Source organism: Oncorhynchus mykiss, chromosome 31 (assembly GCF_013265735.2).
Source record: "Oncorhynchus mykiss isolate Arlee chromosome 31, USDA_OmykA_1.1, whole genome shotgun sequence".
NCBI classification, from domain to species: Eukaryota; Metazoa; Chordata; class Actinopteri; order Salmoniformes; family Salmonidae; genus Oncorhynchus; species Oncorhynchus mykiss.
In genome coordinates, this window is record NC_050571.1 from 16,972,364 (window position 1) to 16,996,306 (window position 23,943).

The window sequence follows — 23,943 nt, forward strand, 5'->3', positions numbered from 1 at the left end:
TAGCTATATGGATTATAGCTAAGGTTCAACTATACTGGCCCACTGCTGTAGAGAGAGAACCAGAACCAATTCAATGTTCTCATGGAGATTGACTGATAGGCTGTCTGTAACAAGGAACCAGACCCACTGACTGACTGACTGACTGAGTAGCTTACTAACTGACTGACTGACTGACCGACTAGTTTACTAACTGACTGACTGGGTGATATACTGACTGACTGACTAGCTGACTGACTGACTGAGTGGTTTAATGACTGGCTGACTGGATAACTGATTGACTGATTGGGTGGCTGACTGACTGACTGGCTGACTGGATAACTGATTGACTGATTGGGTGGCTGACTGACTACCTGACTGGCTGACTGGGTGACTGACTGGCTGATTGACTGGCTGACCGGGTGGCTGACTGACTGAGTGGCTGACTGACTAACTAGCTGGCTGACTGACTGACAAACTGGCTGACTGGTTGACTGACTGACTGGCTGACTGACTGGGTGGCTAACTGACTGACTGGTTAACTGACTGGGTGGCTGACTGACTGATTGGCCAACTGACTGGGTCGATGAGTGCTCTTCCTCTCTTCCTTTTTGCGGCTGCTGGTTCCTGCTGAGATAAAGACTAGTTACCCACAATACTCTCAGTAAAGATGTTAGCATTGTGGCTACCAGCTGGGTTTGGGAGAGGTGGGAAACAGAGAGGGAGGGAAGGAAGGGCAGCAGTTAAGGATAAAAGGAGGAGTAGAGAAAATGAGGGGGAGAGGGAGGGAAGGGAAGGGGAGAAGTGAGAGGAGGAGAAGGAGGGGTAGAGACAAGAGAGAGAAGATGGGATGGGACATGGGAGGGAAAAAGAGAGGGAGCACCAGAGTAGAGATCTGACTGTAAAAGAGAACAGACGTTGTGCATCATCCTCTGTTTGACAGAACGATGCAAACAAAGAGATCATTCCTGCTACTTTACCCATCCTCAAAGAGAGCTGCATGAGCACATAGAGAGACTCCAAATATGATAAGAATTTAATCTATAAAGCATTTTTTTTCATGCATTACGCTCAAATTGACTTCCCTACACCTGTATCCACTCCAGATTGAAAAGTGGCTGGTAAGCCTGGCATGATCTAGAAGCATGTGTTCTCCCCTCTCTCCCGCTGGGCAGAGGAAGGCCAAAGACGGTGATGTCACCGCCAAAACAATGTCTCATTCAGCCAGTGGCTGACGGGCAGGAAGCAGGCTCTCGCTTAAACGATAACATCTGCAGAAGTACACAGAGAGAGAGAGAGAGCTGCCATCTATCAGAACTATTAGAAATGTACTGAGCATGTATAAGTCCCTAGTGCAGAGAAGAGTTAATGTCTTTTGGAGTTGGAACACATGCCAGCTTCACTCATTCTGGAATCCATCCTGGAATTCAGAATGATCTCTAATGCCATCAGTTCTAGAATTCACCACACAGCCTTTAGAATTCTGTGTGTCACACATTCTGAAAGGAGGCACTTAGCTCCATGATATCCTGCACTGATTCAGAAGTGGAACACCAAGTGATCAGCAGAACATTATCCCAGCAGTGATTTCTGACAATCTGACACGATTTGAAACATTAGACCCAGAGACTGTGGTCCTGTTGTGATAGTAGAATGGCTCCTGACCTATGTCCAGGTCTCATGTTTCCATGTGTTTCACATTCCTACGCTTATATGGGAGAACATAGCTATGTGATAATGGACCTGATTTGTTGTTTTTTGGCATGAACTCTGACACAGGTATTGCAATGTATAGAAACTAGATGCTAGCATGCTTTCTCTAGGACATTCCTCGAGGGCCTGATTGGTGGCACACTTTTTCTTCATCCTTAGCAAACGCAGCTGATTAATCAAATGGCATTCTAAACTGAAGATCATGATTAGGTGATTATTGGAGTCAGGTGTGTTAGCTGGAGCTGGGGCAAAACTGTGACACCAATCAGGCCCTCGAGGACTGAAATTTCCCACCCCTGCTTTAGGAATTGATTACATTCAGTATTTTGTGTAGGTTGAATGTGCTGTTCATATTCTCAGCTCTAACTAAACTGTCCATTGCATAGACCCCCATCTCCTGCAGCCTTGGACCTGTAGCACAAGCACAGCCAGGCACAGCCAGTGGGAGGGGGGCAGTATGAACCGGACTCTCCCCTGAGACATCCAGCCAGACCAACCAGACCAGACCCCCCTGCTAATGAACCTCAGCTGGCCTGGCCATCTCACTCATGCCCCCTGCTGGATGTGAGTTTCACTAGACATACTTTAGTAGTGGATAGGCCAGAGACTTTTCTTGAATGATATCTGAGTACTGCACTTTGATTCACCTAAATCAACCCTGCTTAAATCGATAGCCAACCAGCCACAACCTGTGACAACCTACTACTGACCCACTCAACATATCCCTAATTCTAGTCATAACCCTAGCTGTAACCCTAAACCTAACCCTAGCTTTAAGTCCACACCCCGGCTCAACTCTAACCGTAGCCATTAATCTAACTCTAACTCACTCAACCCACCATAATTCCCCACCCCTTTGCCCCTGCCTTGCCATCTTACCTCATAGAGTTGGGTATGGCTCCAGAACCCTCCGCTCCCCCCTGGGTGTTCATGTGAAACCCATTTGGGATGGCCCATCGGCCAGGCTGGCTCAGGACAAACTCCGACCTGGTCCCGGTGATGGTGGTCCGCAGTGGGCTTCCTCCAGATCCAAGCTCACGGCCTGCAGCACTCTCCCCAGCCTCAGGCTCTCCTCGTTGGGCCTCGGGTCCAGCCTCGCTTCCCTCCTGCTCCATGACAGTTGCTAGTTCCAGCTCCAGAGGCTCAGGGCTCTGGAGAAAGGACCTCTGCTGGATGAGGGGGGTGAGCGGAGCCTCGAAGCTGACACAGCTGTCTGTCTCGTCTGTGAGTGACAGGACATCCAGGGAGTCAAGACTACTGTAGCACGTCCCCCCGCGAAGAAGCGCAGACTCAACAATACGCTCAAACGTCGAGCTGAAGCCGTCCTTGTTGTCCATCCCGCTCTTCTCCCTCTCTCCCTCCCCGTCTTCCTCATCTTCCTCTTCCTCCCCCTCTATGGCGACAACATGCTCCACGATGCGTTCAAACACAGAGCTGAAACTGTCCTGGTTCTCCCTTCCCTCCCCTTCCTCCTCCTCCTCTTCCTCTTCCTCCACCTCTGTGTCCGCCAGCTCTACGGAACACTCGAAGGTGGAGCTGAACGTGTCCAGGTGTTCATGGATGACCTCCACTAAGCCGCCTCCTTCTCTTTCATCTTCATCATCTTCATCATCCTCCTTTTCATGCCCTTTGATTCCATTCTCAGGTCCTATTCCATTGTTCAGCCTGTATGGAAACATAGAGTATCATCGGAATAAAACATTTAATTAAATAGCTACACACTCGCCCTCCACATTAACACACTCATTTCAGTCTGTTGAAGGATGTTCTATAAATGATCCGACCTATACAGTCACTCATGACCACACTAGTCAAGGACTGCTCATGTCTGTTGTACTGACCTGACTATGTCCAGAGACCGTGGTGGGTCTGGTAAGTCCTGGTCCTGGTCCTGGTCTTCTTCCTGATCCTCAGGTGGTGGTGGTGGTAGAGGTAACTCCTCCTCACCCTCCTCCTCCTCTTCCTCCTCACAGCCGGGCTCGCAGGCTGGTTCTGACTCCTCTATGGCCTCTGTGTTCATGTTATCCCCATCCTTCTCTACCTCCTCCTCCCTTTCTTCCCTCTCCTCCTCTCTCTCTAGCTCTCTGTCTGGCTGACCATCCCCTGCATCTATCCTCTCATCCCCCACTCCATCTTCTTCATCACTTGTCTCTGCCATACTCTCTCTCTCTTCATGCACCTCTCCTTCTCCCTGCATCACTTGTTCCACTCCCTCATCTACCTCATCACCCTCTCCCTTTCCACTTTCCTCACCTTCTCTTTCTCTGTGTACTTCCCTTTGTACCGTAACACTTTCCTCCCCTTCCATCTCATTGGTCCCCTCTATCCCCTCCACCTCCAGACGTTGCCCCTCCAGCCTTTGGTTTGTGGCTGGCTTCTCTGCAGGGTGGGCTGGCGTCTCCCTTTGGCTGTCTGGGGATGTAGGGGGTTCAGTCTGGGGGTGTCCCTGCCCCTCCTGGGTCATGGTGCCTACGTGTGTCGTGGAGTCCTCTGGGGCTGGGTCGGAGACAGAGAGCTCTGGATCCAGGACTAGGGAGGACTGACCGTCTGGCGGAGAGAGAGAGAGAGAGAGAGAGAGAGAGAGAGAGAGAGAGAGAGAGAGAGAGAGAGATGAGAGAGAAGGGAAGCACAGGTGAAAAAAGAGAAGAAAATAAAATAGAATAAAAAGGAGAGACAGTAGGGGGAGGGGAAGGGATGCTGTCTGATACAGTCATTTCATTATTATTATCCTTAATTGTAATACGGAGGTCACCTTGGAAAGGAACGCCCAGTATTTGTGCATGTGTGTGGGTGTGTGTATGTGTGTACGTGCTTGTCTCAATGTCTGTGTGTGTGTTTAGAATGATATCTCCTCTAAAGAACAGTTCAAAAGAAGGAGAAAACGAGGGGCACAAGAAGGAGAGCGAGAGAGAAAATGAGCAAAGGAAGATCCTTTTAAAGCCCCTTCAGATCCATGTCAAAAGGATCCATCTGACAGTCATCTTTTCTCCAGAGCAGCAGGCCTTTAATCCACACAGCAGCTCCTCTACTCCTCCTCACATATCACATCACACATCACATCACATCTCACATCACATATCACATCACATCACTCATTCACCGCTGCATTTCTTCTCTTTTCACAGCTGAATGGCTAACACAAAGCACTAAGGTTAAGTGCCCTGCTCTGGAGTCCATATGCTGAATGCCCACCTGGGATTTAAACCTGCAACCTTATGGACACCAGGCACCAGTTTCTATTGGAACATCAGCTGGAGATGGGCAGTGAGTCTCACTCTTCATTGGTCTAGGTTGTGTTTCATTAAGCTGGTAGCAGCACCAGCATAAGATAATGTGGCTAATGTATTATCGGACTGTAATTTTATTATAGCAGTCAGTGTTCCTGTTATTGTTTGGCTGTAATGTAATTGGGTACTGTACAGAGAACAAGGCTTTTGGAACAAAGAACTCTTCCTGAAATTATAGTCAATTTTGGAGGAGCCGCCATTCCATCTTCCCATTCATTGTTTTCCCTACTTTTATGTAGCCGCATTAATAAAGACAAGAGTCTCTGTGCACTGACCTCGCATTGTCTGCTGATTCATCAGCATTAATAGACCGGCGGATAACCTACGGCCTTACATTAGTAGGTGTAAGCAGATTTGAGGTACGTGTTGGAGTCGGTTATGATTTGCTTGCAACTATGTCTCCAACCTCCCAACCCTATAGACCAGGCTGAACCTCCCAACCCTACGGATCAGGTTGAACCTCCCAACCCAATGGACCAGGTTGAACCTCCCAACCCTACGGACCAGGCTGAACCTCCCAACCCTATAGACCAGGCTGAACCCTATGAACCAGGTTGAACCTCCCAACCCTATAGACCAGGCTGAACCTCCCAACCCTACGGACCAGGTTGAACCTTCCAACCCTATGGACCAGGCTGAACCTCCCAACCCTATGGACCAGACTGAACCTCCCAACCCTATGGACCAGACTGAACCTCCCAACCCTATGGACCAGGTTGAACCTCCCAACCCAATGGACCAGACTGAACCTCCCAACCCTATGGACCAGACTGAACCTCCCAACCCTATGGACCAGGTTGAACCTCCCAACCCAATGGACCAGGTTGAACCTCCCAACCCTATGGACCAGACTGAACCTCCCAACCCTATGGACCAGACTGAACCTCCCAACCCTATGGACCAGGTTGAACCTCCCAACCCTATGGACCAGGCTGAAGTAAAGATCAGACTAAAATTAATGACATAACCACATGAAGGAGATACAACAAGTGACATACCGAGTCAGACACATTTGTATAGACAGTATTATCACACCCACATGCCTAGTCCCACATTACCACACTCCAACGCACACAACCAAAAAACCCAAACACAAGAATAGACAGCCAAATTCAATCAAACACTTATGTAATCAAACATCAAAGCTATGGATGTTCTGCCTCTATTTCTCACATGCACACACACCTGCGCTCTCGGTTATGTTGTTGACAGTGTTGTTGGGTGTGACTCGCCTAAACAGGAGGACAGCTATGTAGAGCAGCAGTAAGAGCTCAACTACTCAGGAGCTGGCAGATGTGTTCCCGTACCCAATGCCCATACCGCACCTCACATTGTTATACACTGTGTGTGTGTGAGTGTGTGTGTGTGTGTGTGTGTGAGTGTGTGTGTGTGTGTGTGTGTGTGTGTGTGTGTGTGTGTGTGTGTGTGTGTGTGTGTGTGTGTGTGTGTGTGTGTGTGTGTGTGTGTGTGTGTGTGTGTGTGTGTGTGTGTGTGTGTGTGTGTGTGTGTGTGTGTGTGTGTGTGTGTGTGTGTGTTTTAGTTTGATTGGCAGATGCTGTGATAGTATTAAAGGGGAATTGATAAGGTCTAAGAGCCCATTGTTCTGCTGACCAAACCAGAATTCACTTACTTGCTCCAAAGACGCACATGCACGCACACACACACACACACTTCATCTGCCAATCAAGTTGAAATACTACCGACAAGAACCATAGTGTCTCTCTAAGACCTCTTTCTCTCATTCTCTCCGTCACACACACACACACACACACACACACACACACACACCTGCACGCACACACACACAGAGGTCTGGTTGGTTATTTATTGATCAAGATAAGGCTCCATACTAAAGAAAACACTTTAGCACAAATAATTACTACTGAGAATTTCTACTAAGACCTACTACTGAGAACTACTACCGAGAGTTACTACCGAGAACAACTAATGATAACTACTACTGAGAACTACTACTGAGAACTACTACTGAGAACTACTACTGAGAACTACTACTGAGAACTACCACTGAGAACTACTACCGAGAGTTACTACCGAGAACAACTAATGAGAACTACTACTAAGAACTACTACTGAGAACTACTACCGAGAGTTACTACCGAGAACAACTAATGAGAACTACTACTGAGAACTACTACCGAGAGTTACTATCGAGAACTACTACTAAGAACTACTACTGAGAACTACTACCGAGAGTTACTACCGACAACAACTAATGATAACTACTACTGAGAACTACTACTGAGAACTACTACTGAGAACTACTACAGAGAGTTACTACCGAGAACTACTACTGAGAACTACTACTGAGAACTACTACTGAGAACAACTACTGAGAACTACTACTGAGAACTACTACAGAGAATTACTACTGAGAACTACTACTGAGAACTACTACTGAGAACTACTACTGAGAACTACTACAGAGAATTACTACTGAGAACTACTACTGAGAACTACTACTGAGAACTACTACTGAGAACTACTACTGAGAACTACTACTGAGAACTACTACTGAGAACTACTACAGAGAATTACTACTGAGAACTACTACTGAGAACTACTACTGAGAACTACTACTGAGAACTACCACTGAGAATTACTACTGAGAACTACTACTGAGAACTACTACTGAGAACTACCACTGAGAATTACTACTGAGAACTACTACTGAGAACTACTACAGAGAACTACCACTGAGAACTACCACTGAGAACTACTACAGAGAACTACTACTGAGAACTACTACTGAGAATTACTACTAAGAATTACTACTGAGAACTACTACTGAGAACTACTACTGAGAACTACCACTGAGAATTACAAGTTATTCAACAGGCAGCATGTTGTATCTACAAGCAACATGTTGTATCTACATGCAGCATGTTATATCTACAGGCAGCATGTTGGATCTATAAGCAGCATGTTATATCTACAGGCAGCATGTTATATCTACAGGAAGCATGTTGTATCTATAGGCAGCATGTTATATATACAGCAGCATATTATATACACAGGTAGCATGATATATTTACAGACAGCAAGATATATCTAAAGGCAGCATGTTGTATCTACTGGCAGCATGTTGTATCTACAGGCAGCATGTTGTATCTAAAGGCAGCATGCTATATCTACAGACAGCATGATAAATCTAAAGGCAGCATGTTATATCTACTGGCAGCATGTTGTATCTACAGGCAGCATGTTGTATCTAAAGGCAGCATGCTATATCTACAGACAGCATGATAAATCTAAAGGCAGCATGTTATATCTACTGGCAGCATGTTGTATCTACAGGCAGCATGTTGTATCTACAGGCAGCATGTTGTATCTACAGGCAGCATTTAATATCTAGAGGCAGCATGTTATATCTACAGGATGCATGTTGTATATGCAGGAAGCATGTTACATCTGCAGGCAGTATGTTGTATCTACAGGTAGAATGTTGATCTACAGGCTGCATGTTATATCACCAGGCAGCATGTTGTATATACAGACAGCATGTTCAACCTACAGGCATCATGTTGTATCTACAGGCAGCATGTTGTATATACAGACAGCATGTTCAGCCTTTAGGAAGCATCTTGTATCTACAGGCAGCATGTTGTATCTACAGGCTGCATTTTATGCCTACAGGTAGCACGTGGTATCTAAAGGGAGCATGTTGAATCTACAGGCAGAACATTGATCTACAGCCTGCATGTTATATCAACAGGCAGCATGTTGTATATACAGACGGCATGTTATATCTGCAGACAGCATGTTGTATATACAGACGGCATGTTATATCTGCAGACAGCATGTTGTATCTGAAGGCAGCATGTTGTATCTACAGACAGCATGTTGCATCTACAGGCAGCATGTTGTATCTACAGGCTGTATTTTATGTCTACAGTGTTGGGGAATAATCAGAATTAGTTGGTAACATAGGTAAGATGTTTTATATTCATTATATGTGTGTAAGTTACTTCTCATCTGAATATTTATTTTTGTACAATACTGTGGCCGGGTTGCAGTCATCTGTTCTCTGTCAGGACTAAGTTACTTGTGCCGCAGAGAGGGAGAGGTCAAGCGTGTATCTCTTGGCTCCACAATGTCTGTGTGCCAGTCAATGTGTCTCTGTGATCTTGTCAAGGAGGGGTGGATTTGATATATGCCTGTTGATAGGAGGATTTGTTTTATGGTTCTGAGTTTGAGAAAATAACATAGTTTAGGAGACAAAGCTGAACGATAAATTATGGCCAATGCTGTCTGGCTATGTGTGTCTTTGCTATAAAGGATCTCAGTTGCAATGTGTAAGGAACTCTCAGAGAATTCATTTATAGACACTGAATTGATCTGAGAGTCACAGGGTTGTGATGGAGCTCATATAATTAAAGATGGACTTTATGATAACTCTGACTTGTGTGTGGTTTGCTCTCATGATTTGGTAAATACAGGAAATTTCCACGACAACAGGCAGCATGTTATATCTACAGACAGAATGTTGTATCAACAGGAAGCATGTTATATATACAGTAGCATGTTATATTTACAAGCAGAACGCTGTAGCAGCATGTTGTATCTACAGGCAGCATTTTATATCTACAGGCAGCATGTTATATCTACAGGCAGCATGTTAAATGTATAGGCAGCATGTTAAATCTATAGGCAGTATGTTATATCTACAGACAGCATGTTGTACCTACAGGCAGTATGTTATATCTATATGCAGCATGTTGAATCTACAGACAGCATGTTGTATATGAAAGCAGCATGTGGTATCAACATACAGCATGTTGTATCAACATACAGCATATTGTATCAACATACAGCATGTTGTATCAACATACAGCATGTTGTATCTACAGGCAGCATTTTGTGTCTACAGGCAGCATGTTAAATCTACAGGGAGCATGTTGTATGTACAGGCAGTATGCTACAGCTACAGGCAGAACTTTGTACCTACAGGCAGATTGTTGTATCTACAGGCAGCATGTTATATCTACAGATAGCATGTTGTATCGGCAGGCAGCATGTTCAACCTACAGGCAGGATGTTGTATCTGAAGGCAGCATGTTGTAACAACAGGCAGCATCTTATATACACAGGAGCATGTTATATCTACAAGCAGAATGCTGTAGCAGCATGTTGTATCTATAGGCACCAAGTTATATCTACAGGCAGCATGTTGTATCTACAGGCAGCATGTGGTATCTACAGGCAGCAAGTCGTATCTACATGCAACATGTTGTATCTACAAGCTGCATTATATGTCTACAGGCAGCATGATAAATCTACAGGTAGCATGTGGTATCTACAGAGAGCATGTTGTATCTACAGACAGCATGCAACAGCTACAGGCAGAACATTGTACCTACAGGCAGCATGTTGTATCTACAGGCAGCATGTTATATCTACAGACAGCATGCTGAATCTACAGACAGCATGTTGTATCTACAGGCAGCATGTTTAACCTACAGGCAGCATTATATAGCTACAGGTAGCATGTATTATCTACAGGCAGCATGTTGTATCTACAGGCAGCATTTTATATCTACAGGCAGCATGTTGTACCTACAGGCAGCATTTTCTATCTGAAGGCAGCATGTTGTATCTACAGGCAGCAGGTTGTATCTACAGGCAGTATGTTATATCTACAGGCAGCATGTTTAACCTACAGGCAGCATTATATAGCTACAGGTAGAATGTATTATCTACAGGCAGCATGTTGTACCTACAGGCAGCATGTTGTACCTACAGGCAGCATGATTTATCTACAGACAGCATGTTGTATCTACAGACAGCATGTTGTATCTACAGGAAGCATGTTATATCTACAGGTTGTAGGTTGTAGCAGAATGTTGTATCTACAGGCAGCATGATATGTCAACAGGCAGCACGTTATACTTACAGGTAGCATGTTGTATCTAAAGGCAGCATGATGTGTCAACAGGCAGCACGTTATACTTACAGGTAGCATGTTGTATCTACAGGCAGCATGTTGTATCTACAGGAAGCATGTTATACTTACAGGTAGCATGTTGTATCTAACGGCAGTCTGTATTATCTACAGGTTGAAGGTTGTAGCAGAATGTTGTATCTACAGGCAGCATGATGTGTCAACAGGCAGCACGTTATACTTACAGGTAGCATGTTGTATCTAACGGCAGTCTGTATTATCTACAGGTAGAAGGTTGTAGCAGCATGTTGTATCTATATGCAGCATGTTGTATCTACAGGCAGCAAGTTGTATCTACAGGCAGCATGTTATATCTACAGCCATCATGGTATATCTACAGGCAGCATCTAACACCTCCAGGCAGTATGTTGTATCTACAGGCAGCATGTTATATCTACAGTCAGCATGTTATATCTACAGGTAGAAGGTTGTAGCAGCATGTTGTATGTAAAGGCAGCATGTTTTGTCAACAGGCAGCACGTTAAACCTACAGGTAGCATGTTATATCTACAGGTAGAAGGTTGTAGCATCATGCTGTATCTACAAGCATCATGTTGTATCTAAATGGAGCAGGTTTTATCTACAGGCAGCATGTTGTATCTACAGGCAGCATGTTCTATCTACAAGCAGCATGTTGTATCTAAATGTAGCAAGTTTTATCTACAGGCAGCATGTTGCATCTAAAGGCAGCGTGTTCTATCTACAAGCAGCATGTTGAAGCAGCGTGTTGTATCTACAGGCAGTATTTTGTATCTACCGGCAGCATGTTGTATCTACAGGCAGCATGTTATACCAAAAGGCAGCATGTTTTATATTCAGGCAGCATGTTGTAACTACAGGCAGCATGTTGTATCTACAGGCAACATGTTATATATACAGACTGCATTTTATATCTATAGGCTGCATGTCATTTATGCAGCAGCATGTTAAATCTACAAGCAGAATGTTGAAGCAGCGTGTTGTATCTACAATCAGTATGTTGTATCTACAGGCAGTATTTTGTATCTACAGGCAGCATGTTGTATCTACAGGCAGCATGTTATATCTACAGGCAGCATGTTATACCTACAGGCAGTATGTTGTATCTACAGGCAGCATTTTGCATCTACAGGCAACATGTTATATCTACAGGCAGCATGTTGTATCTACAGGCAGCATGTTGTATCTACAGGCAGCATGTTGTATCTACAGGCAGCATGTTGTATCTACAATCAGTATGTTGTATCTACAGGCAGCATGTTGTATCTACAGGCAGCATGTTGTATCTACAGGCAGCATGTTGTATCTACAGGCAGCATGTTGTATCTACAGGCAGAATGTTGAAGCAGCCTATTTTATCTACAGGCAGCATTTTATATCTACAGGCAGCATGCTATATCTACAGGGATCATGTTGTATCTACAGGCAACATGTTGTATCTACAGACAGCATTTAACACCTCCAGGCAGCATGTTGTATATACAGTCAGCATGTTGTAACTAAAGGCAGAATATTGTAGAAGCATTTTTATCTACAGGCAGCATGTTAGATCTACAGGTAGAAGGTTGTATTAGCATGTTGTATCATCAGGCAGCATGTTGTATCTGCAGGAAGCATGTTGTATCTGCAGCCAGCATGTTATTTATACAGCACTATGTTATATCTACAAGCAGCATTTTGTAGCAACATCTTATATCTGCAGGCAGCATGTCATACCTACAGGCAACATGTTGTATCTACAGGCAGCATGTTGTATCCACAGGCAGCATGTTATTTGTACAGCAGCATGTTTAATCTACAAGCAGAATGTTGTAGCAGTATGTTGTATCTGCAAGCAGCATGTTTTATCTACAGCAGCATGTTTTATCTTCAGGCAGCATGTTGTATCTACAGGTTGCATGTTGTAGCTACAGGAAGCATGCTGTATCTACAGGCAGCATGTTACATCCAGAGGCAGCATGTTATATCTACAAGCAGGAATTTGTACCTACAGGCAGCATGTTGTATCTACAGACAGTATGTTGTATCTAAAGGCAGCATGTTGTATCTACAGGCAGCATGGTGTATCTACAGGCAGCATGTTATATCTACAGGCAGCATGTTGTATATAAAAGCAGCAAGTTGTGTATACAGGCAGAATGTTGTGGAAGCATGTTGTTTCTACAAGCAGCATGTTGCATCTACAGGCAGCAATCTATATCTACAGGCAGAATATTGTATCTACAAGCAACATGTTGTATCTACAGACAGTATGTTGTACCTACAGGCAGCATGTTATATCTATAGGCAGCATGTTATATCTACATGCAGCTTTTTGAATCTACAGGCAGCATGTTATATCTACAGGCAGCATGATGTATCTACAGACAGTATGTTGGATCTACAGGCAGCATGGTGTATCTACAGGCAGCATGTTGGATCAACATGGCAGTATTTTGTATCTACAGGCAGCATGTTGGATCAACATGGCAGTATTTTGTATCTACAGGCAGCATGTTATATCCACAGGCAGCATGCTGAATCTACAGACAGCATGTTGTATCTACAGGCAGCATGTTTAACCTACAGGCAGCATTATATAGCTACAGGTAGCATGTATTATCTACAGGCAGCATGTTGTATCTACAGGCTGCATTTTATATCTACAGGCAGCATGTTGTACCTACAGGCAGCATTTTCTATCTGAAGGCAGCATGTTGTATCTACAGGCAGCAGGTTGTATCTACAGGCAGTATGTTATATCTACAGGCAGCATGTTTAACCTACAGGCAGCATTATATAGCTACAGGTAGCATGTATTATCTACAGGCAGCATGTTGTATCTACAGGCTGCATTTTATATCTACAGGCAGCATGTTGTACCTACAGGCAGCATGATTTATCTACAGACAGCATGTTGTATCTACAGACAGCATGTTGTAGCAGCATGTTGTATCTACAGGAAGCATGTTATATCTACAGGTTGTAGGTTGTAGCAGAATGTTGTATCTACAGGCAGCATGATGTGTCAACAGGCAGCACGTTATACTTACAGGTAGCATGTTGTATCTAAAGGCAGCATGATGTGTCAACAGGCAGCACGTTATACTTACAGGTAGCATGTTGTATCTACAGGCAGCATGGTGTATCTACAGGCAGCATGTTGGATCAACATGGCAGTATTTTGTATCTACAGGCAGCATGTTATATCCACAGGCAACATGCTGAATCTACAGGCACCATGTTGGATCAACATGGCAGTATTTTGTATCTACAGGCAGCATGTTATATCCACAGGCAGCATGCTGAATCTACAGGCAGCATGTTATATATACAGGCAGCATTTTGAATCTATAGGCAGCATGTTATATCTACTGGCAGTGTGTTATATATGCAGGCAGCATGTTGAATCTACAGGCAGCATGTTGAATCTACAGGCAGCATGTTATATATGCAGGCAGCATGTTGAATCTACAGGCAGCATGTTGAATCTACAGGCAGCATGTTATATATACAGGCAGCATGTTATATATACAGACAGCATGTTATATATACAGGCAGCATGTTATATATACAGGCAGCATGTTATATATACAGGCAGCATGTTATATCTACAGGCAGCATGTTATATATACAGGCAGCGTGTTATATATACAGGCAGCATGTTCTATATACAGGCAGCATGTTATATATACAGGCAGCATGTTATATCTACAGGCAGCATGTTATATATACAGGCATCATGTTCTATATACAGGCAGCATGTTATATCTACAGGCAGCATGTTGAATATATAGGCAGCATGTTATATATGCAGGCAGAATGTTCTATCTCCAAGCAGCATGTTGTATCTACAGGCAGCACAGGCAGAACGTTATATGCACGCACTAGAGACATTATATCCAGACATACAGTAGCCACACAAACACACAAGCTCACACACAGACACACATGCACACGCATGCACACACGCACACACACAAAAACACACACTTCAGTAGACTGGCTACAGTTGCTGGCTCGGTGACTGAGTCTTTCTCCAGCGCATGTCATTGTTCCTTAAGGCAAATGAATACAAACCGCCCTACTAGCCACTCCAGCCCAGTGAACCATGAAAATCGGCATCTCACCCTGATATGTCACTTCTATTGCATCAAGATCAGACTTCGTGTTGCATTGTGTCATTATCGCTCTTTACAATGACTTCATCTAATTTATGCCATGGCATCAATCTTATTGTAACCCTGATTTTCTTTTTTTATTGGCTGCTAATTCACTTTTTTCCTAGAAAATAAATAGAAAGGGGTGGATGAGATTGGCGAGAGGGAGAGTGAGAGAGGGGAGAGAGTGGGAGAGACAGAGGAGAGCGAGTGGGAGAGAGAGTTGGAAAGCATTTTAGGCAGCGTCTTGTGTCTGGGGACTTGCTGGTGCAAGGGTGTCTGCACTGGTGTAGCACACACTCCTGCATCTCCCGCAAGGCAGGGGGGCCCGCAAGCTTTTGGGGGCCCCCAACCCCACCCCAGAGGTCGGCCATGACATTTTTAGAATTACAGGATTTTTTTCTTCTTTTTTTTTTCTTTTTTTTTCTTTTTTTTCTCTCAGCCTCATGGCAAAATGTGTCGCAGCGAGAGGCGCAGCGGTCTAAGGCACTGCATCTCAGTGCTTGAGGCGTCACTACACGCCTCAAGCACGCCTCAAGCGTCTGTAGTCTTTTTGTTCTTAACTAACTTGCCTAGTTAAATAAAGGTTAAATAAAATGTAAAACATTTGTAGAATAGCAGAAAATTTGCTCAGAGATTTTTGAAAGAAAACTTTTGTAGTTACATTTATTTTATTTTATTTATTTTATTTCAGCTTAAAATTTACATTCAGGGCCTTCCGAGTGGCGCAGCGGTCTAATGCTTCGCAGTGCATGAGGCGTCACTACAGACCCGGGTTCGATCCCAGGCTGTGTCACAGTCGGTCGTGACCAAGAGACCCATGAGGCGGCGCAAAAGTGGGCCAACGTTGTCTGGGTTAGGGGAGGGTTTGGCTGGCATTTCCTTGTCCCATCGTGCTCTAGCGATTCCTTGTGGCGGGCTGGGCACCTGCAAGCTGACTTAGGTCGCCAGTTAGACAGTGTTTCCTCTGACACATTGTTGCAGCTGGCTTCCGGGTTAAGTGAGCAGGGTCGTGTTTCGGAGGTCGCATGTCTCTTTCTTGACCTTCGCCTCTCCCAAGTCCGTAGGGCAGTTGCAGCGATGGAACTAGACTGAAACTGCCAATTGGAAAAATGGGTAAAATACATTTAGATTTAGGGGAATTTTATAAAGGAAAATATTTGTTTTGGGAATTTTCGAAATGCTTTCAATATTATTCATTTGTCCTTGTCCAGAGCAAAGGATCCCAATTTAAAACGTTTCAAAAAAAGTGTTTAAACTTCTAACAAGGGACAATAATGGATACTAACTGAACAATTATCTTATGTAGTTCCTTGCAATAGCCCTATGTGACTTTAAAGAATATTTATCTCAAAACTGTGATTCCTAAAAGATAGGAATTTTGGTTCAAATATGTTACATTCAATTAGGTTTTAGAGTCATAAAGCAACTGAGGAAAAACAGAATTGCTACTGTGTATACCACTTGAAAGAAGAAAAATTCAATTTTTGTCAACTCTTTAAAAATCAACTCCGCCAGAGTGCTGAAAATTCTGATAGAATGGTTCTGTTTTTATTGGGGACTTTCAAATGAATCATTTTCCATATTTTACAAATATTTGATTTGAAATTTTAGTTTTAGAGAAGCAAAAATATGTCTGTTTTGAGTGTCTGTTGTCAACTCTGTCAGCAGCTTGTCAACTCTGTCACCATCTTGTCAACTCCATCAATATTATTTGGTCAATATTCAGAAAAAGTATTTTAATCCCTATTCTACAACATATGCTTACACAATTGAAGTATTTGCTGTACTATACCTAAGGGATAATGTTTGCTTTTTAAATGTTATTTTATTTTCTAAATCTATAAAAACATTCCAAAATGCCAACGAAATGTTTGGAGATTTGCATTACATATTTGAATAATCTAATATTAGAATTAAACTATCAAGGCCTTTATTAAACACTTGTTGGACAATAATTGTACAAATTAAATGCTTTTTTATGATTTTATGGTGTCTGAGGAGTTGATAGCTGATACTTTGGTCTATCAAACTATATATTTCAAATGTTGTTAATATTAAGACAATTATTTGTGGGAATTTGTTTTGATTGTCCAATCTTTCAAGAATCCCTGAGCTCTAAAACAGCTAACTTTTCTCTCAGCTTCATGGCAAAATGTGTAAAATAGCATGAGAATAGCCATAATAGTCCTACTGCACATTTTTCTCTCTTCCACATGGAGATTTATTTTTTACCCACCACCTCACCCACCCCCTCACCCACCCGTCTAACAGCGCTACGCCACTGGGTGTCTGGATGTCTGACGCCTCGATTGAAGGGCTGAATTAATTTGCGAGAAGAGAAGCACTTACAGACGGTTAACATTTGGGCTGTGAATCAAAACGTTATTTAGCCGTGTATTTAAATGAGCTCAGGTTTTCAGGACAGGAGACTTGACGTCCCAAGAAGCATTATTACAATGGGTTTAGACTTGAAGGATAAATACTATAATTAAGATAATAGCGACTCGTGGCTCAGGGGTGAGAGGACTGTTATCAGACACCTGTTCCGAACAACCCATCTTTAGTAGGAGTGTGGGACCCATAGCACTGGGCAATCCTGTAGCCTACATCTATTTTACTCACAAAATGTGTACCCTGGAATAGCTACAAAAGACAGAAACACAAGACAGACTGCTCTGCACACACTCTCACTCTCATTCACACACATAGAGCCCGCGCGCAGCCTAGATGCAGACATTTTCTCCCAACCTCCTCGAGCAGTAACCATGACAACAGGATGGTTGGGAGACACTGCTCGCGTTAAATGAGACCGGTGCTTTTCTCTTCCTCTCCAAAATAGACCTTGGTCGCTTTTCAAGATCGACTCACTTTTCTCCCTCTGCTCAGTTGAGGGTAGAAACCCCCGAAACAAAACCCCGTGGCCCACACACTGCATATTAACTCAATAGACAGAGAGTCCGAGACCCCCACCGGTAGACTAAAACGGCAAGAAGAAACATGCATCCCCTTCCACTTTCCTCTATGCATGTTTGTCCTGGTACAAGGATAGGGATTTTGAAAAGAAAGCCTTTCAATTATCCCATTTAATCGGATTCCAGATTATTAATCGGATGGCTATATAGTCTTTGGTTCTTTATGGCATTAAATCATTTGTGAACGCAACATCTATCTACAGCCTAGCTATAATAACATTAAATTCACAACAATATCAGGCATCCACTATTGCACTCACCAACAAAATGCGTTGAATCAAAGGTAGCCTGAAAAGCCAGTTCTGCACTGCAGTTTCAGGTTGAATTCTCTCTCGGTCCATCCATCCACGCGGGAGAACATAGACCGTGGGTCTGTTTGGTCCTCGTCGTGCCGCGTCCTTCCCGACTGGTACCGTCTAATCTGCCCAGCAAGCGACTCCTCACCGCTCGGACTCTGGCGGTACAGTAGGCTAGTCTCGCCTCCACTCACTGGCTCAGGCATGGGGGAGGTCCAGCCGGTGGGAAATGGGTAGACCGATTGCGCGTGGATGGGGGCGTCTGTGTAAACGAGCGGATGTGCAGTCGCGTCCCTCTCCTCCCCTGCTGCACGCGAGGAGCATCGATCTCCAGTCTCCAATCAGTGTTCTGAGGCGCGCGGGCAGTGTGGGACTGTCTGTGTCTCGGGCCTGTGTTATGATTCCATTTACCACTAACTCAGGATGGAGAGGAGGTTTGGCTTACTTATAGCCACATAAATACATACTATTTTTACTAATTTGGCTATAGTTTACATGGCGCAAAGGGCCTTTATCCATGTGTCTTTGTCCCACTGTCTTTATTCCAGTGTCTTTATTCCAGTGTCTTTGTCCCACTGTCTTTATTCCAGTGCCTTTATTCCAGTGTCAGCATATCAACATAGATGACACATGCACTGTTAGGTTATGTAAAACAGGATATTTTATATGGTTTCTGTAAAATATATATTTTGCAGGCAGTTGTTGTGTTACTAAAGGAAGTAGGCTTGACATGTCCCTTACAGAAATCAATTAATAGGATTTATCTTTGAGTATAACAACAATATATTTCTCTATCAAATACCATGTTAAAGGAAGTATATTTTATCTCAAAAGTACTACCAGTATCCCCCATTGACCTAACTGCAGCATACATTGACGGGACTGCTTGTTCTCAGATGGATGTGTTAGGTAATACCTGTGACAGACAGGAGGGTTCAAAGTTCATGGGAAGGAACGCTTTGGTAACAGTTTCACTGAGGAAAGTTTATGTGCTTTTAGCTATGCTTTAGGTAGCTCTGGTACTTACATAATCTCTGCACCCTGAACCAAATTAGCCAAGGTTGAGGTGAGAGACTAGTCTACAAGAAAAGGGTGTTGTTTTCATTTTCCTGCCAGGGAATAAACTTGTAGGAGAAGAACAACACAGGCAATGTATAGTCCTGTGTGGTTCAGTTAGTAAGATTGTGGCACTAGCAACACCAAAGTTGTTGGTTCAATTCCCTTATGGATTACATATAAAAAATGTATGTACTCACTGCACTGTAAGTCACTTGGGAGGAAAGCTTCTTCTAAGTGGCCTAATATTATTATTTAGCACAAATTCTGTCAAATGAAAGCATTGTCAATCTATATTATACTAGATAGGATGAATTATTTGGCTTGGATTACTTCAGTGGCTGACAACAAGAGGTTGAGTATTGATGGAGCCTGTGCTAATAATGCCCTTGACATAGGAGTAGAGGACATCCCACCCCTCCATCCATGCCATCTCTCTCTCTCTCGCTCTCCTTACCTCCCTTCCAAACACCTGCATCAGTGACGCCAAGTCAAAAAGCAGAACGAGGCTTCGTTCAGGGAGGCAAAGTTGTATGACATTCAAAGTTGTGACGTTCACCTGAACAACTAGCATTGTCCTTGCAACACCCTTTAAACAGTGTCTCACTTTAGTTCTATGGGTGCTTCTCAAGGGCATGTTCAAGAGCAGCAGACATTACTGTACCTTGCAGCATTCTACAACCATACATTTGATTCTGCTCAAGTCTGTTTCCCTTTGTAAACGGTTCCAACCTGTGTGTCCATCCTGGATGTACAACGTATCGGTGATGCTGCCAACCTATATAGAACAACCTCACACCCATTAGACACCTCGGCCAAGGAGGAACACAGCAATCAATAACACATGAAAAGGAGACTGGGGGAGGTGGAGAGGTGCATCAGAGAGAAAGACAGACTGGGGGAGGTGGAGAGGTGCATCAGAGAGAAAGACAGAAGACAAAGAGATAGAAAGAGGTAAAGAAAGTAGAGGGGTAGAGACAGTCCAGAATTAGAGAGGCATTCCAGATAGGGAAGGAGAGAGTGTGAGGGTGAGTGAGAGACAGAGAGAGAGTGTGAGGGAGAGTGAGAGACAGAGAGAGAGCATGAGGGAGAGTGAGAGTGAGAGACAGAGAGAGAATGAGAGACAGAGGGAGAGTGAGAGACAGAGGGTGAGTGAAAGACAGAGAGAGAGTGAGAGTGAAAGAGAGAGAGAGCGTGAGGGAGAGTGAGTGAGAGTGAGAGAGAGTGAGAGACAGAGGGAGAGTGAAAGACAGAGGGAGAGTGAAAGACAGAGGGAGAGTGAAAGAGAGAGAGAGCGTGAGGGAAAGTGAGAGACAGAGAGAGAGCGTGAGGGAGAGTGAGAGACAGAGAGAGCGGAAGGGGGAGGGGGAGAGAGAGGATATGACAAAGAGGGTCCACAGAGTACAGATGACCATGACAAGGCTACCTGCAGTATAATGGGGGAAACCCCCCTTCACAGAACCACTGCGGCCCCAAATGGCACCCTATTCCCTACATAGTACACTACTTCTAAGGACCCATAGGGCTTTGGTCAAAAGAAGTGCACTTTGTAGAGAATAGGATGCCAATTGGGAAGTACCCACTGTCAATCCTGATTACTTATCCATTAGGGGACCATCTGCCCCTCCCCCTTAAAACCAACCCCCCCTGTCCACCCCACCCCCATGCCTGTATCCCAGGGGATGGCGTGATGGAGTGATAAAGGAGAGGAGAAGAGAAGAGAGGTGTGTCCCCAAATGACAGCTGCAGAATTCTGATGGACTAGCCCTGTTGAGAACAGTGGAATTCCCAGATGTGAGAATGGGAGGGGGTGAGGAGGATGGAGGCTGGGGAGTGAAGAGGATGGAGGGAGGAGCATAAGGTGAGGTAATGGCTAGTGTTTTCGTTGGTGAGAGGGTGGAGGGAGGGGGGTAAGGAGAGGTAACGGCTAGTGTTTTGGTTGGTGAGAGGGTGGAGGGAGGGGGTAAGGAGAGGTAATGGCTTGTGTTTTGGTTGGTGAGAAAGTGGAGGGATGTGGTAAGGAGAGGTAATGGTAGTGTTTTGGTTGGTGAGAGGAGGAGGGAGGTGAGTAAGGAGAGGTAATGGTAGTGTTTTGGTTGGTGAGAAGGTGGAGGGTGGGGGTAAGGAGAGGTAATGGTAGTGTTTTGGTTGGTGAGGAGGTGTAGGGAGGGTGAATAAGAAGAGGTAATGGTAGTGTTTTGGTTGGTGAGAGGTGGAGGGAGGTGAGTAAGGAGAGGTAATGGTAGTGTTTTGGTTGGTAAGAAGGTGGAGGGAGGTGAGTAAGGAGAGGTAATGGTAGTGTTTTGGTTGGTGAGAAGGTGGAGGGAGGTGAGTAAGGAGAGGTAATGGTAGTGTTTTGGTTGGTGAGGAGGATAGTGTAGTAGTATATGTGAACGGGAAAAGGAGGGTGATAGATCAATGTGTAGTTATAATCAGTGTGTAGTTATGATCAGTGTGTAGTTATGATCAGTGTGTAGTTATGATCAGTGTGTAGTTATGATCAATGTGTAGTTATGATCGGTGTGTAGTTATGATCCATGTGTAGTTATGATCAATGTGAAGTTATGATCAGTGTGTATTTATGATCAGTGTGTAGTTGTGTAGTATATAATGTTGTTCTGCTAACTCTAATAATTACACTTTGATCAATCAACCTAAATGGGAGAGAGAGGGGGAAGGGTTCCTAGACGGGTGATATGATATGAGACATCTGAGTCTGTGGCTCAGAATCACTGGCTATCACACTGGCTACCACACTGGCTACCACACTCCACTGGTCTTTGTGTGTGTGTATGTAGCCAACACACACACATACAGACAGACGCAGCTTGGGCTCACATGGACGCAGTCACACACACACATGCACAGATAGACTGAGACTGAGCTGGAATTAAAGACAGAAATCCTCAAGATGTACATCGATACAGTGTTTACAGCTTTCTGTCTGTCTGTCTGTCTGTCTGTCTGTCTGTCTGTCTGTCTGTCTGTCTGTCTGTCTGTCTGTCTGTCTGTCTGTCTGTCTGTCTGTCTGTCTGTCTGTCTGTCTGTCTGTCTGTCTGTCTGTCTGCCTGCCTGCCTGCCTGCCTGCCTGCCTGCCTGCCTGCCTGCCTGCCTGCCTGCCTGCCTGCCTGCCTCACACCAGACTGTGCTAGGGTAAACAACATGGAGCTTACTGAGACAGCTGGGCCACACATACACATGCATCCATGTGTGTGTGTCAGATCAGAGAGCACCACAGCAGTACAGTCTGTGTGTGTGTGTGTGTATGTGTGTGTGTGTCAGATCAGAGAGCTCCACAGCAGTACAGTCTCTGTGTGTGTTAGATCAGAGAGCTCCACATCAGTACAGTCTGTGTGTGTTTGTGTTAGATCAGAGAGCTCCACATCAGTACAGTCTGTGTGTGTGTGTGTGTTCCACTAAGGGAGAGGCAAACATATTGCAGTGAGTCTTACAGAGATAAAGAGGAATTACATGGAATAATACTTTTTTTATTTATTTAAAAATATATATATATTTTAGGGGGTGGACAAGCTTTAATATTGCTGATAGATTGTTGCTTACATCAATGTAATTGTCTGCACTATTTCCTGTCCCCCATATATTTTTTGGGTAAATATATATATCTATATACATGTACATACAGTGAGCACCATAATTCATTGGACAGTGACCATTGTTTTGTTATTTTGGTTCTGTACTCTAGCACTTTGAGTTTGGAAGGATACAATGACAATGGGGGTGAAGTGCAGACTGTCAGCTTTAATTTGAGGGTATTTTCATACATATCAGATGAACCGTTTCGAAATTATTGAAGTTTTTGTGCATAGTCCCCCCCATTTTGGGCATCAAAAAACATTGGACAGTTTAACATAATGTAGAATAAAGTAATCATTGTTAATAATATGTTGCATATCCTTTGCATGCAATGACTGCTTGAAGTCTGCGATGCATCGACATCACCAGACGCTGGGTATCTTCCCTGGTGATGCTCTGCCAGGCCTGTACTACAGTCATCTTCAGCTCCCGCTTGTTTCGGGGACTTATTGCCTTCAGTCTCCTCTTCAGCATGTAAAATGCATGTTCAATTGGATTCAGATCCGGTGATTGACTCGGCCAGTCAAGGATTTTCCACTTTTTGGCCATCAAATACCCCTTCGTTGTTCTAGCAGTATGTTTAGGGTCATTGTCTTGTTGCATGATGAAGTGCCGTCCAATGAATTTGTTTTTTTCTGAGCAGATAAAATATTTCTGTAGACTTCAGAATTCATTGTTCTACTTCTGTCTGCAGTCTGTCTGCAGTCACATCATCGATGTTCCACTGGCAGCCATACAGGCCCAAGCCATAACACCCCCTCCACCATGTTTCACGGATGAGGTGGTATGCTTTGGATCATGGAAATGTTTTTTTTCCTCCACACTTTCCTCTTTCCATCACTCTGGTACATGTTAATCTTTGTCTCATCTGTCCACAATACTTTTTTTCAAGAACTATTGGGACACTTTTAGGTGCTTTTTAGCAAACTGTAATCTGGCCTTTCTGTTCTTCAGGCTTATCAGTGGTTT

The 23,943-nt window shown here is 44.1% G+C and overlaps 1 protein-coding gene across 1 annotated transcript in view; it reads right to left on the reverse strand.

Moving 5' to 3' along the window:
• Positions 1-18,607, reverse strand: part of LOC110504656 (PH and SEC7 domain-containing protein 2) — a 70,422-nt gene extending 51,815 nt beyond the window's left edge. The window contains exons 1-3 of the mRNA XM_036969942.1: positions 18,289-18,607; positions 3,531-4,236; positions 2,569-3,354 (exon numbers count right to left, since the gene is read on the reverse strand). Coding sequence (XP_036825837.1) covers positions 2,569-3,354; positions 3,531-4,153 — 1,409 coding nt within the window. The 5' untranslated portion in view covers positions 4,154-4,236; positions 18,289-18,607. The remainder of the gene's footprint in view (positions 1-2,568; positions 3,355-3,530; positions 4,237-18,288) is intronic.
• Between the last annotated feature and the right edge of the window lie 5,336 nt (positions 18,608-23,943).